General features: G+C 30.8%; 1 protein-coding gene and 1 long non-coding RNA gene across 2 annotated transcripts; both read right to left on the bottom strand.

The window, feature by feature from the left end:
• Positions 1–5,204: 5,204 nt before the first annotated feature.
• Positions 5,205–8,271, bottom strand: LOC132629347 (uncharacterized). The gene is made up of 3 exons (XR_009578197.1): positions 8,188–8,271; positions 8,019–8,076; positions 5,205–5,591 (listed from the first exon to the last, which is right to left on the bottom strand). It is a non-coding gene; the product is annotated as an uncharacterized LOC132629347 (long non-coding RNA).
• Positions 8,272–8,682: 411 nt separating this feature from the next.
• Positions 8,683–10,107, bottom strand: LOC132628379 (uncharacterized). Its single transcript, XM_060344163.1, has 4 exons — positions 9,990–10,107; positions 9,456–9,531; positions 9,205–9,352; positions 8,683–8,751 (listed from the first exon to the last, which is right to left on the bottom strand). The coding sequence occupies exons 1-4, from the start codon at positions 10,078–10,080 to the stop codon at positions 8,683–8,685; spliced, it is 384 nt and encodes a 127-aa protein (XP_060200146.1). The 5' UTR covers positions 10,081–10,107.
• Between the last annotated feature and the right edge of the window lie 8,827 nt (positions 10,108–18,934).

Below are 18,934 nucleotides of genomic sequence, written 5' to 3'. Positions count from 1 at the left end.
ATTCACTCAGATTGCGAATGACCGGAGGGACGTAACCATTGGCTGATAAAAGTAAGGAAGAAACAATGAGAAAGCAAAATCAAAATTTGACAAAGCATGCCAAAGCAATTACACGGGGTTTCGGACTTACGCTTGTTATTCCACTTCTCCGGGAAAGGCATATAATCGGCTGGAATGATGTCTTCGGTCTTCACCCGGACATATCGCTCCAACCAACCCCGGTCTCTGTCTTCATCCATTTTCGAGAAAAATGGATTCCGGCTGCGCTTGGCAAGTTTTATTACACCACCCCGGAAAATCCTCGGGGAGTATAAACGTATCAGATGGGCCAGCGTAAACTCCTTCTCAGCATTGTTGGCCAACTGCCGAAGACATGCTACGACCCTCCAAACGATTGGACCGATCTGTGCTAGGGTCACGTCATAGGTCCGGCACATGTCCAGGATGACCGGATCAATCGGGGGGTCGAGTTTGAGAGTGAAAGGAGAAGTGTACACATACAGAAACCCTCCCCGGTGGTCAGCAACAGATTCGTCTGGACCGGGGGAAAAAACCCGAACCAGACGGGTGTCCCACCCGCAGTCGACCCGGACTATGTCTAGCCTCTCCTCAGTAATGGATGAGGGGTATCGCCTCACATCAAATCCCCTATCGGACACCAAGGAAGGTTTCTCAACCTCAAGATCTTTGTTGAAGTTGGGCTTGGCCGGTATAATATCCGAGGCCGTGGGCTCGAAAGTGCTTTTTGTTTTAGCCGGAGAAGCAGGCTCGGAACCCGGGGACGAAACCGATGGAACATCATGGGAAGTGGTTTCAGACATTTCGAAAGATATGAAAGGAAGAGGGTTCAGAACAAAGCTCAAAAAGATTGAGGGAACTGGTGATTCAAAAAGCGACAAAGTGCAAAGCAACACTCAAACGAGAACAGTTAGCAGAAGTGGTGACAAAGTTGCCCTTTTTCACGTAGTATGTGCAGTAAATCAGCGACAGATTGGCTGTTGAAGACAACTGAGTATGGTGAAAATGAGGAAATGCAGTGAAGAGTGAAAAGTGAAGAAGAAATGGATTGTGAAAAGTGTTGGAATGAAGGGGAAAAGAGCCTTATATAGGCATGGAACTGTGACGGTTACGATTCCCCAACCAACCGGGGGATACCACGTGTCCCCCGTAATTAATGAGAAACGACTCGAAGCGATGTGCGTGCGGCGGTTGTCAGAGCCGACCATTCGGGATAAGACACGTGGCTGATAAAGGGGGAACGTGACGCAACCGTTCCCGCCAAAATAAGAAGATAACGACGGGTAAATGGAGTCAGCGGTTTTGTGGTTTATCCACTTCCCGTTACTCCGATAGATCGGTAATCCGAAAAGTGTGGGGCCTATCTGTATACGGTAAATGCCGGATATGAGTCAAACCGGTGGAGCGGGAAACCGGATGGAGAAGGGAACAAGAACATACACGAAGAGTTTCATTCCGAACCGAAGGAATGCTTGCCCGGAGCTGATAGAGCTTACCATTTGTTCCGGTTCATTTATCACTGAGTTGACTGAGGTCGTTACCCCAAGTATCCGTGTCGTTGGTCCGGTACGGCCGTTGCACACAGGCCACACGTCAGTAGCGTCCTGCCATGGTCAACCACCAACCATGCGTGTGTCAGACCGTACGACCAACCTAATCCCACCAAATCCGTTCAGAGTTGTCCTTATTATTATTTTAACAATTTGTATGGTATGAGGCCCATGGAAGCAACACTATAAATAAGACTCATCCCCCTCCTTTGAGGGGGTTGGCTCATTCATTTTCAAGAACACTTGTAACATCAAAGCATATATACAATCCCCCTCTCTCTCAGATCTGATTCGGTCCATTGTGACCATTTGCATCTTTATTGTATTTCCTCAAGTAAATATTGCATGTCATCCAATTAGCATCAATACTCTTCATCAATTGCGTTCCTACATAACGTCCATATACTCTACCCCCTACGGTATTTATTGAGATTCAAACACATATTCTATACCCATCTATAAATTCAATTGATTTCCCGAATCCGGGGTAAACAGAAATCTATTAATATTTTATTTATATTATGTGCTAGATGATCTTGTACGCTTCCATCACTCCCTTGTTGGATTTTCACTTTAAGGCTGGATGCGAAAGTTGAAACAAAAGGGTGGCTTACAAATTCGTTTCTTGTGACTTTATTATTAGATCTTCAAATTCAAGATCATATCTTTCTTTTTATCTTTTTGATCAACTTGAGGGGAGAGGAGACTGTGGAGAAAGGGATAGGGATGGGTCCTTTTAATCCAATTACTTTAGCGGGGTTGGGGGGGATGTAGCGCTAATCGTTTGGCAGGAGGGATAAGTTATCATAAATGGGATAACTTATCCCACCTTTTATATGGTATTACTTATCCCACTTATTATTTCATGTAAATGGGATTGGGTAGGATAATCCCAAAAGAGTTATCCCACCAACCAAACATATAATAATTTCAATTCCACGAGACTAATAATCTCATTCCATCATATCCCTCCTACCAAATGAACCCATTCCTTTACATTCACGATTTCTTGTACTTTGGAAACTGCAAGTCCCGCAACTACTACTGCCTAAACTAATTCTCAATACTTAAAACGTGCATTTTGACTCTCCTTTACCATGACTACCAGTGACATAACGTCTCTAGCTTATAAATATAAAGCCAACAGCTAAGCAACTTACGAATAGTACTAACAGACGGGTCATGTCCCAATTAACCCATTAGACACTGTCAGTTTAAATTCGTTAAAGAACTTGCATGCATAACCACATAAAACTAGCCAATATCCTTTAATTATACGCATTCATCTTAATAAATCATAAAACCTCAGACATTTTCTATTTCAAGTTGATGAGTATAATTAAAGTGTATTACATATTTTATATGATTTAACTTAAATACTTAATAGAAGAATAAAAATACACAAATATTTTTTCAAAATTTAAACAGAAAATGTCTAGTTGAAACACTTTATTAGGAGTTGAAGAATTCAATGGGAAGAGGACTTAGAGCCTATTTGGATTGGCTTATTTTAGGTGCTTTTAAGTCAGAATATCTTTTAAGTACTTTTGTAGTGTTTGGGTAAAACAAAAAAGTATTTTTAAGCCAAAATAGCAAAAATAAGCTTAAAGTCATAAGCTAGAATTTCTAATTTATGGCTCTTCGCTTATAAGTCAAAAGTCATAAGCTCATCCAACCAGACTCTTGATTCGAATATCTAAATGAAATATCGTGATAAATTTCATAAACTAACTAAGTATTATATAGCTCAGAACCCATAAATTAAATTTTTTAACTCCATTACTGGATAGCGCATCTACACTTCCAATCAAGATCCATATCTACATTGGAAAAAGGGTATATCTTCTGCTAATTCTTGTTTCCAGAGAGTATGCATGCCGGGCCATAAGGTAACACCATATATATTCTGCAGCCTCCAAAAAATGATAGGGTTGTATCACACTATCAGTCATTTCAAGTAAAGAGTACTCTGTAAAAAGAATACTAGTCCAGTCCTAGCACGTTTTCCATGTGTAAACTAAGTAGATTAATTACTCCCAGGGGTCGTTTAGTAAACACTATAAGGTGGGATATCTCAACACTAATCTTGGGATTAATTTTATATCATGTTTGATAGAAGATATAAATTTATCTTATGATTAATTTATACATTGTACCAAACAGAGTATGAAATAAAGCCCAAATTTAATGATGGGATATCCCACCTTATTGCATTAATCTTGGGATTATTTTATCCCATCTTCCAGATAAGATAAATTAGTCCTAGAATTATAATCCCAAAATATTTTATCCAGGCACCAAACGATCCCTTATTTGGAACCATAAAAGCACAATAAGAAGTGAGTAATTAGGAGTATCTAGTGGTGGCAATTCGCAACTGAATAATTTGAGCTGAATTTAATTGTATTAAAATAGATTGAATCGATAAATGAACGATTTGTTTTTCTCCAAAATTTACTTGGGCTGAGTTAAGATGGCATAAATAATAGATCATATGTCTCATCCGACAAACTTAACCCTATTTTCATTCTTTCTTTTTGAAGAGACTTACAAATATTCTCAATCAAATCGAAAATACATATTCAATTTTCTCACTGCAATTTCTCAAACTATAGTAATATAAAAACTCCCAATCTCAAACTGATTTTCCTTTTCCTTTTTATTTCGTGCCAAACTTATATGTAGTGTTCTAAAAATTAAACTTCTTAAAGATACTACTCTAAAATTAATTATTACAATACCAAAAGTAAAACGGAAACACTACATAACAAAACAAACCTACAAAAAGAAAAGAACAAGTAGTCGTAAAAGAATGCAACTTACCCTTTTTAAATTTGTTCTTTCCAAATAAGGGAAAAAATAAAATACTATAAAATCTATTTTCATTTCTGTATTAGTACAGGACCACAAAAATTCTTTTTGAACCAATTCAGCCTTGAGATGGTTGGCAACAAATATTCTGAAAAGAAAGATGACACGTGATTTCAGAAATCTTGGCTAGTTTCCTAATGAAATTAACAAAAAAAGAAAGATGACACGTGATTTCAGAAATCTTGGCTAGTTTCCTAATGAAATTAAGGAAAGAAAAGAAAAAGAATCTGGAAACCAAGAAAAACAAGCACAAGGCCACGTTAAAGAAAAGACCTAAAATTTGCCTAAACCTAGACAAAAAACAAAACTAGCCCAAACTGACCCGTCGTCTATGGAGCCAGCGGCGGAGCCAGCGTATGTCCAGGGGGTTATCCGAACCCCCTCGGCGAAAAATTACAGTGTATTTTTAAAGTTAAAATTATTTTATTATGTATATATAATAAATGTTGAACCCCCTGACTTCTTCGTATATTTACCTTTTAGAATTTTTGAATCCCCTGAATGAAAATCCAGGCTCCGCCAATGGAGCACTACCCTAAGTGGGAAAAACTGTAGTAGTATAAGGCAAGTTCATTTATAATATTTAACGAGGTTCAAAAGTGATACTATATATATATAGACACACACATAGATGTTACCTGAAGATGACGCAAATTCATGGGAGTGCAATGAGATTAGGTGTGTGAGTAGAGGTAGACTCAAGATTTTGAAGTTTGAGTTTTTATAGCAGACATCAAGTTAATGGACAATAATTGGGTTCACAATTCAATATTTATACTTATTTAGTAAATTTTCCGATACAAATACAGAGTTTGAACAAAGACTAGAAGGTACACGTGAACTCATAGGTCAAAGTCTAGATTCGCCCCTCCGAGGGGTTCCTATGTATTAAAAATGTGCACTTATGTGTCCGACTATCCTGCTAGTTATATTCCATAGTTGACTGGGAAAATTAACATCTTAGTAACATATAAGAGTAGTACTGACAAATCCCCAAAATTAACATTTACATTAAGATCCATCTATATGATCAGCAATATTATATTATTGTATGATCATATCTTCTGCTAATTCTTGTTTCGGGAGGCAGTATGGCCTAAGGAGCCATAAATAGGGGGCACTGGGAAACCATAAGGTGACACCATAGTCAGCCTGCAAAAGATACACAATCATAATGTGTAAGTGGGAGTATATTTTACAACTAATCATGATTAAAAACATTTTAAAAGATGAGAAAAACTTGTGGCTAAAGAAAATTTTGTTTTTGTTTTGACTACTAATGGTGTCATATAAAATGGTACGGAGGGAAAAGTAATATAGAGCCCGTTTGGATTGGCTTATAAGTTGCCTATAAGCTGTTTTAAGCTTTTTTGAGTGTTTGGCTGGCCAGCTTAAAGCCATTTTGTGCTTAAAATAAGCCCAAAAAATTAATTGGGCCCGTTTGACTTAGTTTATCTAAAGCAGCTTATAAGCTGAAAACAGCTTATAAGCCAAAAAAAAAAAGTTGAACTACCCCAACTTTTTTTTTTTGGCTTATAAACTGTTTTTTTTAAGCCCATCCAAACAGGCTCATAGTCCCAAACACAATTTTACCTTTGGATAGGCTGGGGTTGGGGGGGGGGGGGGTGCGGATAGCGAGTTATAAGGCATATGTTTTTTTCTTTTTTTAAACTATTCTCTCCATAGACATTGTCTAGCGGCATTTTTATAGTAATATTAAAACTACTCAATAGCTAGACTTTATCTTACGAATCCTTATGAGATAACAAATTTCTACTAATTAACAAGCGTGCAAAAATAAAGAAATAGAGAAAACTAAATATTCTGTGATCATCACAAAATTTATATTATGATGATTTCTTATAGTTAGGCATATGCACAAGAATGAAGGTGTTTTACTTAATTTTCTACTCTCAGAAAGTGATGCCTTATTTAATTTGAGATTCAACTTATACCAACTGACAATGAAAATATTATTATACTATCAGTCTACTAGTGCTTGCTTTTAAATAATTTGAGATTGAAAAAAGAAAATCAGCACTGTGATGATAAATTACTTCACCTTATCGCTCGCTCAAATCATGTGAGCGCTAAGGTGTTTTCCTCGTAATGAAAGCATAGCACCAACCTATCTTTAATGGTTGTACTCTCTTCATTCACTTTTATTTGTCTATTATATTAAAAAATATTTTTTATTTGTACTTGTCTGCTTTAGTATATCAAGAGAAAGACAGTAATATTAGCATATCAAGAGAAAGACAAACTTTTTTTTTTCTTGTTTTACTTTTAATATTAATTACTCATTTCTAAGTCTATTAAAGACTATACACCAATTAATGTGGGTATTATGATAAAATATTTACTTCATTTATGAGTATTTGAAGTTAGAAGTTGTGTTTGAACATACATTTAACTTTCAAAAAAATAAAAACTTTATGAGTGAAAAAAAAATCACTTTCATGGTTAAAATCCCTTTTAAACTTGAAATTCATCTTTAAAAAAAAATTCAGAAAATCATTGTATGACCAAACGTTATTTTGAAATTTCAAAATGGATCACAGGGAGTATTAATATTGTTTTTGTTAGGGGTGTACAAAGTAAACCAACAAATCGCATCAAACCGATAAACCGAGTCAAACCGAGAAAAAATCCGACTAGTGGATTGGTTTGATTTGGTTTGGTGTTGAAAAAAAAAATACGACCATAATTGGTTTGGTTTGGTTTTAACTAAAAAAAGTCAAACCGAATCAAACCAACCCGACATTACATGTATTCAATTTTTAAAATATTTTATACATAAAAATATTTATTTGTAATGTAATTTATAAATTTTTCTTAAATTTTTTCATAGTTAATTATTTATTATCATATTATTCAAGCTTGAACTTAAAATTTTGAATGTCAATAAGTTTTATACCCTATGGATGTTAGAAGCTCAAATAAAGTCCAAACCAAAACCAACTCAACGCTAATGCTAACAAAAGAAATTCAATTTATCACTAGGAAGACAATAATATTGGATATCTATTCTTTAATTTTGCATAATTGATTTATAGAGTGAAAATACATAACTTAAGTTTTTTTCTGTCATGTAATTAATACTTATTTTAGCATGACTTAGTATTTTTAGATTTTGGTCATTTTCTTTATGGCTTGTTAATTAGCAATATTTATTTTAACCGATTTTATCAGTTTTTGTTGAATATTTTAATACAATGTCATCACTCTTTTCACCTTTTGAGTTATTTTCTTAAGAAACGCTTTAATTATATAGTTGTATCTTACTAGGATTAAAAAAATATTTGAAGTAAAAGTTATATGTTTTATATCAAGACTATTCCGAAAAAAACCCGAGAAAATCGAATAACCCGAGAAAATCTGAGGTTGAAAAACGTGAATTTTATTGGTTTGGTTTGATGTACAATTTAAAAACCCAACGCAATTAATTTGATTTGCTGTTTAAAATATCCGAACCAACTCTGTCCATGTATACCCCTAGTTTTTGTCATCGTTTTTGTTGAGCTGATATATACATCGAAAATTCTAAAGCTGCTAGAAGTAACATAAATGAAAACCAACCTCTTTTTTCGCTTCTCCAAGAATCTAAGTAAGGAGTTTCTCCTAGCCAATGGTAGATCTACATGCAATAAACCAACACAGTATTCTTCCATTTAAGAAAAAATTTGAACATGATAAAAACATTCATCAAATTCTTTCTAAAAAGAAAAGGAAGAAAAAAGGTGTTTACCTCCACTAAATGTTTCCACAAACAATTGTTTTCTTGGAGAAAACGCATCAATAATTTTTGACCTTTCTGCAAACCATAGAATACCTTCCGCCTACAAAACAAATTCAGCTAGTGTTTGGACGCATTTGGTTGAAATTTTTTAAAAATAAAATAAAATTGGAGATGAGATGAAAAATAGTTTTTGGAAGTTGAAATAGTGTTTGGACGTATGTTTTAGTCAAAAAGAAGTAGAAGTTTTGGGGGGCAAAACTTCAAAAACTTGAAATAGAAAAATTTCACTTTTTTCCAATAAATTTTGGACCAGTTTGGCCCTAAGAATTATTCTTTTTTTTCTATTTTTTTTTCACTTTATTTTAACATCAGCGTTTGGTCATGAAAATTATAAATACAGCTTAAAGAATTTAAAAAACATCTAGAATCTTATTTTCACTTTTTTCACTTTTAGTACAGTCAAATAACCAAATATTCTTTGCAAAAGCTATAACCAAACACAATTCAATCTTCAACTCCAACTTCAGAAATTCCAACTAAAGTGAAAAATATTTGGTTTCTATGGCTAAACGCCTACTAATCTAAACCACTTTTTAAGACTTCAAAAATTGCCAGAAAACCTATTTATTACCCAGCAATGTTTTCTAAATATTTTTGGTAAAAAGTGAAAAAAAAAAAACTTATGGCCATACGGAAGCAAAGAATCACAATCATACAACTATAAGAAAGTATAGAAATCGCAACAATTTTTTTTATATTTGACAACTTAATTTTATTGTTGGCAAATGATTTTTTCGTTGTCAAAGAATTTAATTTTGTTGTCATAGTATTGATTATTGTTGCAAAAAGTAATTTGGCAACCAAAAAAAAAAGTTGTTGCACACTGTTGCAATAACAGCCGTTGGGAAAAATTCATGCAATAAAATATATCTTTTTTTTGCCAAAAATACTTTTTACAATAATAATCAATTTATGACAAAAAAAAAATGTTGTCAAATATAATTTTTCTTGTAGTGTACATTTAACCAATTCAAAAGTAAAAGGAAACAATGCCAGAGAGGCATTTGATTGACAAAAAACCTCGTCACCGGAGACATCGAAAAACGCAACCGTTGCGTCGTAGAAAATGGTCATAGGTGCATTTTCTGTGCCATTTTTCGTGCTACAACAAAGCCTAATAAAATCAATATAAAGATCAATCAATGTGATGTATTTTTAATGTCTAAAGCATCCAAATCTATGCAGGCGTAGATGATAAAATGCCATATTGAAATTACCTCGAAATAGGACTAAAAACGGGCAATTGAGGGTTCAAAACGTCAGGATCAGTCTTTGGAATCACACTTTGAATATCTGCGACAATTTTTTTTTTTTTTTTTTTTTTTTTTTGAGGAAAAACACAAATTCAATGGAATGGAGAAAAAAACAAGTTAATACAGTAGTAGAAAGAAGTGTAATATGCACTAGTACTACTTGACTCTGTTACATGGATCTTCCATATGTAGCAATTGATATACTCCCCCTATCCTAATTTATATATATGGTTGTTCAGATTTCTTGAGTCACATTCTTTGCTTTGACTATACATTCAGATACAATCTTTACATAGTTATAAGCTACACAAAAAGTATTATAAGTCACAAGAATTAACAGTTTAAAATTGAAATTCGAACTATGTTTATTTAAATGGAGAGAGTACTTTGTATTGAGATATACCTATACTTATGCAGTTATATTTGCACACATATAGTTGAACATATAGGCATATACGAATTTATGTAAAATATACTAAACGGAAAGAAAAGTAAAACCTCCAAAGGCTATTCCACTTTCAAGTTTAGCATGATGAGTAGACTCTTTCTCCATGCTAAAGAAATCAAGTTCCACTGCTGATCTCGTCATTGTTGGATTATTGATGAGATTGGATGAGGTTTTATATGGTGAATATGATCCATGCAGTGCAGTGCACGAGTAAAATGAGACTATGACCCTGATGGATAAAACTTAAAAGCAGGAATTTCTAGTTATGAGTATTACGACCCGCACCACTTGTGCGGGTCGCGTGGGGTCAATTATTTTTTCTTTTAAGTATAATTTCAATAATATACAATACAACAAAAAATATCATATTTACGTAGCTATATTTTTAATTTACATTTGCATACCCATTTTTTTTTTTGCAACAGTGTTTGTGCACATGATATATAACATTGTAAAATATTATTCACTTGTTATAGACAATGTATCAACCTTGTATAAAAATTTATAATAATGTATAAAAGGGTCATTCGGGTAATATTAGAAACATGAGCTATTTTGAATAAATTTTTTTTTCAAAATAGACATAGAGTGTTGTTTTCCTTTTAATTTCCTCTCTGTAAAAATCATGCACACTTGGTAGTACGCGATCTAAATTATCTAATTCTTCCATTAATTCCCAATAGTGGGCTCAGATGAATGCCACATAGGCTGTTGAAAATTTAGATGGCTTAGATCTATTTTTTTCTTTATATTTTCACAAATAATTACAAAAACGTATTTATCAACATTTATAGTACTGAGAAGAGTTGAAAGTTTGGCATTTATTTCAATCGCACGGCATTTATTTCAACCGCACATACTCCGTCCATTCCAATTTCAATCAGAAGCATGATAAGATCCTATGAACTTTTCACCTACCACCTGAATGATCTTACTCTCGTAGAAAGCTTAGTATGACTGTATCGAGGTGGTTCACCTTATGTGACGATCTATAACCCAATAAGAGTAATCCATGAGCTATCGGCATGATTCATCTTAAGTAGGAACTATAATCCATTAACAATCACCTAAGGCTATTGATACAGTTCATATTACGTACGGTACTATAATCTCATAACGGTCACCTGAAAGCTATCGATATGATTCACCTTAAGTAACCATTTATACACTACAACATTGTGTATCTATAGCTATAAAATACATTGTAGCTAATTATAAAAATTTCCGTGGCTAAACACTTTAGCCACAACTTTTTGTTCTATAGCATCCGTAGCAAAATGTAGCGTAGCTAAGAGTTAGCTACAAACTTTATATGGTCTGTGGCTAAGGACTAGTACTTATTGCTACGATTTTTTTGTGTTGTAGCTATAATAATTAAAAAAAAAACTTTTGCCACAAAAAATATACTTATAACAATTGATTTTGTTCTTTTGCCACGACAAGTAAAATTTGTAGCTATCTTCATATTGTAGCCACGAGGTATTGTATTGTAGCAAAATATTTAATTTGTTTGCCACGCAAACTTAAATTTATGACTATTTTTATAGTCTAGTCTCGTGGCAATAGTACTCATATTTAGCTATGAATAAAAAATTTATAGCTATGATTTGAAGTATTTGCCACAAACATTTTTATATTATAGCTAAAATTCTATACCTTTAGTCATGAAATATATAGAATTATAGCTAAATTATTTCTTCATTTGCAACGGAAAGTGAAAATTTATAGGGAAATTATATATAATTAGCTACGCATTCAACAATTCCATCACTACAAATTATTGAATTTTCTACAAGCATTGTTAGTAACAAGAGTTTTATAATATAGCTAGGAATCCATTTTTTAGATTCCAAACCACGTTCCAAGTTACAGATAATTGAATTTTTTTTCAATTTCAAAATAGCCATTATACAGAATTATTCTATGACACCATCTTGTTGAGCCCAAGGCTGCATAGTCTTCCTCTTTCTCTCCTTTTATGGTCTTCAACTGCACCTTAGATTGATCTGACACCTGTCTTAGTTTGTCAGTTATATGGTTTAATTCCTCAAAGGTACCTATTAATAATTGTAAAGCATTTTAACACTAAGAATTAGAAACAACTAATTTTCTGTGAGTGTACACAGAATTTCAAACGAAAAAAAAAGAAGTCTTAAATAGTTCTATTACTAAAAATTTTAACAGATTAAAAAGAGCAAATACAAAGCAACAAAATAAGTAAACAGACCTGTTGACTTTTTAAACTTCTTAAAAGGATCTTCTCCCCAATATTTTAATATCTCTTTATTGTTGCAATCGACGAACTATGGCTCCTTCCAACATTATTACAATTTTAAAATCTTCAAAATCCCATTGAATACTAATAAAAACTAAGGCATGATATTAATAAAATTGTTGGAATAAGGATTGGACTAAAAATGTAAGTCAAATAGGTGTAAGGCGAGATCCAAATATATATATATATATATATATATATATATATATACTAGATGGCCTATGCCCGTGCTGCGCACGGGCCCAACACTTCGGATTATAGTGTATCTATGTATATGTAGTTGTGTTTAGATAGTGATAATATATATATATATATATACACACACACACTATGTTCCAAATACGATTAATATAACATTGTAGTTTGTGCTCCGTACCTAAAACTTTATTATATTCGTGTTTGCTACGAAAATTTATTAATATTTTTTAAAAGAGAAGACTTGTTTAAAAGAAAACTATTTTCCTCTCTTTGAGATAAAATAATAGCAATATTTAAGCATCAGTTGATACTTTCAATTTTAATTCGATTAATTTAAAGATGTAAAATACTTATTGTTTTTTATTAACTTTTGATTTGGATAATTTTAATTCAAATTATTAAATCAATTTTACATGTTTAAAACGAAACAAAGTAGAAATTGATTTTCTATTTAAACGAAGAAATGCTATTTTTAATTTTTGGTAAATATTCTCGGTTTAGCTTATTTTACTTGTCATGTTGTCTTTTGCATGGTTTTTTAAGGAAATGTGAATTAGAATTATTCATTTGATATTAATCTCTTTTCACATTTATTAGAGTAAGAATAAAAATAAAAAAGTAATTAAATTATATTTTATTTTTTAAATATATATATTTTAAGTATATTTAGTTTAGTAAACATAACAAATAAATGACATGGCGGAATAACAAATACAACAATTAAATATTTTGAAGATACTTTGGGAATTACATGAATATTATTTGATTTTTTAATATATGGGGTGCACGTTCCTTTTTTTTTTTGACGTTGCCTTTTTTTTTAAATATGGGGTCCACTTTTTTTTTATGAGTTCGGAGAGGGTGGGGTCCATTTTTTTCATGAGTTTGGAGAGGGTGGGGTCCACCCTCCCTTTTCTTTTTTAAGAGTGACTGACGACGAAGCATGGGTAAATCGATGCTTCTATATAGTAGAAAAATAGAAATATAATAAAGTATTTCTATCTACTTTTTAGAAGAGTTCGTAATATAAAGTATAAAAAGTCATTTTTTTGCCGTTAAATAAAAAAGTAGGACCGAACACGGACGACGATCTTGGCTCTATAAACCGGCTCTTCTATATAGTAGTAATAGTAAAGTAATACATATAACTTTTTTTTTTATCAAATTTTGATTTGGATAATTCTAATTCAAATTATTTATTAATTTTACATGTTTAAAATGAAACAAAATAGAAATTGTAAATATTTTTTGTTTAACTCATTTTACTTGTCATGTTATTTTTCACACGGTTTTTTAAGGAAACGTCAATTAGAATTATAATTTCACTAATTTATCTTATTAATTATTTGATCTCCATTTAATATTATTTTTTCTTTTATGACATTAATCTCTTTTCACATTTATTAGAGTAAGGAAAAAATGAAAAAATAATTAAATTCCATCTTATTTTAAGATATAAGTATTTTAAATATGTTGATGTACAATAATTTCATTTGCTCCTACTAATGGGTTGATACGCATGTGGCAATGAATCCATCATTATTGATTTAATTGTTTGATTTTCTAAACACTTTTTTTAACATTATTTTTTTTAATATGGGTTTCACTTTTTTTTTTAATATTGCTTGATTTTTTTAGTATGGGGTCTACTTTTTTTTTCCTGTGAGTTTGGATGTGGTGGGTTCCACTTTTTTTTCTCTTTGTTTTTTTTTTAAATACTGGTTGGTGTTTAATATGGGCCATGAAGAACTTCTATTTTTTAATTTTTATTAAATATTTTTTGTTTAACTCATTTTACTTGTCACGTTATTTTTTACACGATTTTTTAAGGAAACGTCAATTAGAATTAGAATTTCATTAATTTACCTTATTAATTATTTGATCTCCATTTAATATTATTTTTTCTTTTATGACATTAATCTCTTTTCACATTTATTAGAGTAAGGAAAAAATGAAAAAGTAATTAAAATCTATCTCATTTTAATATATAAGTATTTTAAGTGTGTTGTTGTACAATAATTTCATTTGCTCCCACTAATGGGTTGATACGCATGTGGCAATGAATCCATCATTATAGATTTAATTGTTTGATTTTCTAGCACTTTGTTTTTAACATTGTTTTTTTTTTTTTTTAATATGGGATTCACTTCTTTTTTTTAATATTGCTTGATTTTGTTAATATGGGGTCCACTTTATTTTTTGTGGCCTTTTTTGTTTAACTCATTTTACTTGTCATGTTGTTTTTTACGCGATTTTTTAAGGAAACGTCAATTAGAATTAGAATTTTATTAATTTACCTTATTAATTATTTGATCCCCATTTAATATTATTTTTTCTTTTATGACATTAATCTCTTTTCATATTTATTAGCGTAAGGAAAAAATGAAAAAGTAATTAAATTCTATCTTATTTTAATATATAAGTATTTTAAGTATGTTGCTGTACAATAATTTCATTTGCTCCCACTAATGGGTTAATACGCATGTGGCAATAAATCCATCATTATTGATTTAATTGTTTGATTTTCTAAGCACTTTTGTATTTTAAGTATGTTGCTGTTTAATAATTTCATTTGCTCCCTCTAATGGGTTAATATGCATGTGGCAAAGAATCAATCATTATTGATTTAATTGTTTGATTTTCTAAGCACTTTTTTCTTTTAACATTGTTTGTTTTTTTAATATGGGATTCACTTTTTTTTTATTTTTAATATTGCTTGATTTTGTTAATATAGGATCCACTTTTTTTTCTCGTGAGTTTGGATGTGGTGGATTCCACTTTTTTTTTTTTAATTACTGGTTGGTGTTTAATATGGGGCTCAATTTTATTTTATTTTAATATTAGTTGTTGTTTAATATATATGGGGCCCACAATTTTTTATTTTTGAAACGGACGATACACGGTTTTTTAAAGAAACGTCAATAAGAATTATAATTTCACTAATTTACCTTATTAATTATTTGATATCCATCTAATATTATTTTTTCTTTTATGACATTAATCTATTTTCACATTTATTAGAGTAAGGAAAAAATGAAAAAGTAATTAAACTCTATCTTATTTTAATATATAAGTATTTTAAGTATGTTGCTGTATAATAATTTCATTTGCTCCCACTAATAGGTTGATACGCATGTGGCAATAAATCCATCATTATTTATTTAATTTTTTGATTTTCTAAGCACTTAATTTTTTAACATTGTTTGTTTTTTTAATATGGGATTCACTTTTTTTTTTAATATTGCTTGTTTTTGTTAATATGGGATCCACTTTTTTTTTTTTTGAATTACTGGTTGGTGTTTAATATGGGGCCCAATTTTTTTTTTAATATTAGTCATTGTTTAATATATATGGGGCACTTTTTTTTAATTATTAGTTGTTGTTTAAAATAATAATATATATGTGATCCACAATTTTTTTGGGCCCCTCAATTTTTTATTACGGACGACTAAAAATGATCCCACTCGTGCTTCTATATAGTGTAAATATATATATGAACATACCTTCAATATAGAAGTGGTGGGTTCTCCCTAACTTCTTTTGTATCTTTTTCGTTGTTGTATAAATTCTCACGAGTTAGTGTGGCGATCTAGGACTTCAATTGACTTGCTTTTGAGTTAGTGGAAAAAAGAAAGTAATTGTTGACAAGGGCATGGGAGAGTGAGGAACTGGGGAAGGGCGTGGCTGGAGGAGGGATTAGGTTTAAGAATTCTCTTCGGCCCATTAGTCATTAATTTGTGTTTTCTTTACCTATTATTATTTGTATATGTTTTTTTGCTTTCTTTTACTTTCTAATATACAAAAAAACATCTAACGGATGTACATAATAAAAAGAAAATTAGAAAATTACCTACTGCAAAATAATACATAATAAATATGTACTTTACTTTAAGTAAATCGAAAAAGTCAACTATTTATGGAATAAATATTATTCTAAATTATGTATTCCTTTAAGACTGTTTTATAATCGGATATTCAAATTTAATTAAATATTATTACAAGTTTACCTAAATTGTATTTGAAACTTACAAACAAATACTTTATTTAATATGAATTATGATATACTAGTTACTTTTCTTCTACACTCATATATTAACCATATTTAATTATTATTTTTTAAATATCTTAATAATATCAATAAAACTGTTATAAAACTCAAATTTTCTTTTGTTAGATTTAATTTATTAAAATTAATAAGATAGTAAATGACCATTACAATGAAATTAGTAAAAGACTATAGTTTTTATTGTTAGATATAATTTATGTTCTTAAAAAAATTGTATTCCTAAGTTAAATGTAATACTTATTTAATAAGAATTATAATGTAATTAGTTTTCCTGTGGACTTAATTAGCAACCGTATTAAATTATTAATTTGTGTTTTCTTTACCTATAATTATATGTATATTTTTTTAGCTTTCTTGTACTTCTTTATATACAAATTCTATAATGAAACTAACGTATATAACAAAGAAAATTACCTAATTAAAAAATATATAGTTTACTCTAAGTAAATGGAACAATTCAACTTTTTGTATGACATAACTATTATTTTAAAATATAAATTCCTTTATAGCTTTCTTCATCCTCTATGATATTGTTGATTTTGTTATATACTCCCCTATTTTAATTCTATTAAATTCTTAATTTATAGTGTTTAGTTAAATTTATGATAATTCTTAAAATAGCATGAATTATGATATACTGGTTAGTTTTCTTATACACTCATTTATTAACCATATTAAATTATTTACTTTAATTTTTGGAAATAAATTTGTAATAATATTGAAAAAGTGTTATAAATTATCAAATAATAGTCACAAGAAATACAAGAGTGTTCATTATACAAATCATATTAAATTTTCATTTGTTAGATTCAGTGTATAATTTAATTTATAATTAATAAGTGTAACACCCCGTACCTTTAACCTAAGCTTTGATCATGATCCTAGACTTAGAAAACCAGATAAAGAATGTGGGAATTTGAAATTTCCTCTTTAGTTGTAAGATGGTGGTTTACGCCCATGAACAGTGACTGTATTTCAGTATACGGCCCGTATTTCAAGTCGTAAACTGGTACCAAAGATTTCCGAGCATTCTGGAATTTGACACTTAGAGGTTACATCGTTAAATATGGACTGTATTTCAAAATTTATTTGAAATTTGGGAAAACTTCCTTGATGAAAGTTGTAGAGCTTTGAAATACCTTTTCAACGGTATATTATGGGGGTCAAACAGACATCTGTGCAAAGAGTTATGACCATTTTACTGAAGAGACGCAGTGCAGTCCATACGGAATACGGCCCCGTATTTCAAAATACGGCCCGTATTTCAAAATACGGCCAGTATTTAACTGAGTGTAAAATTTAATTTTCCAGAACAGTATATATTCGTCCATATCAGTTCAAATCATTATTTTTCATTCCTTCAAGCCCTAGACCGACCTCTTACCCACCTCCATCATCAAGAACACCAAGGTAAGCCTACTCTAATTATTCCAACTCAATTCTAACATATACTCTAATAATCTAAGCAAGAAATCATTCTTCCTAATCTAAGTTTTTCATGAAAACCCATCAAGGTTCAAGAATCAAGATTTAGTAAATCTTCTCCAAAATTCAAATCTTTAATTCAAGTTTTGTAGCAATTAAGGTATGTAGAACTTTCATCCACATGTGGGAATCTCTACGTTCTTCCCCATGCTCCGTTTCTTGATATCCATGAAGTTCAAATCCTAGGGCATTAAACCCAACATATTGGTAGCCCGTGTTTATGTATTTATGTACATGAATTTTGTATCTATATTCGTTATTGTATTCCTAATCTTCCATTACGGTTATTAGGAACCCTAGCTTAATCCATGAATCATGAATTCTTCTTCATGTGTTCTCATTATGTTTATATGAAACTTTATGATTTTATCTAGCAAGTGACAAGCATGTTTTCAAGTCCATTATATATATATATATATATATATATATATATATATATATATATATATATATATATATATATATATATATATATATATATATATATATATAATTATGAACTATTGTTATTACTCATGAATCAAGAATATGTTTGCAAGACTATGACAAGTTATCTCATTAAACCATATTACAAGATATTTCATGAAACCATGTTACAAGTTATTTCGTGAAATCATGATTACAAGTTATTTCACAAAAATCATGGGCTTCTTAGCCCAACTATATCAAGTTCATGTTTTTTTGGGATTTTCTTAGTTAACCGAGAAGGCTCAGTAAAGCCTGAAACTACGTAGCCACCGTAGGATAAGGGTTGTCAGCAAGGAGGCAACACATTCATTATGCAGTTTGGATCCTTACATGCTTATTATTACTTAAATCTCATATCCCTAGCAAAGTGTGAGTGTTCTGCTGGTAGGACGCAAGTACCAGATCATGTTGTCGATTATACTATAGCATTCTCCACGTTACAAGAAGTTTTATATACATGTATTTCCATTGATTTACTGTTTTCAGACTTTACTCACGTTTCA

Source organism: Lycium barbarum, chromosome 2, assembly GCF_019175385.1.
Source record: "Lycium barbarum isolate Lr01 chromosome 2, ASM1917538v2, whole genome shotgun sequence".
In the NCBI taxonomy this organism is placed as follows: domain Eukaryota; kingdom Viridiplantae; phylum Streptophyta; class Magnoliopsida; order Solanales; family Solanaceae; genus Lycium; species Lycium barbarum.
This window is presented reverse-complemented; position numbering and strand designations above follow the sequence as displayed.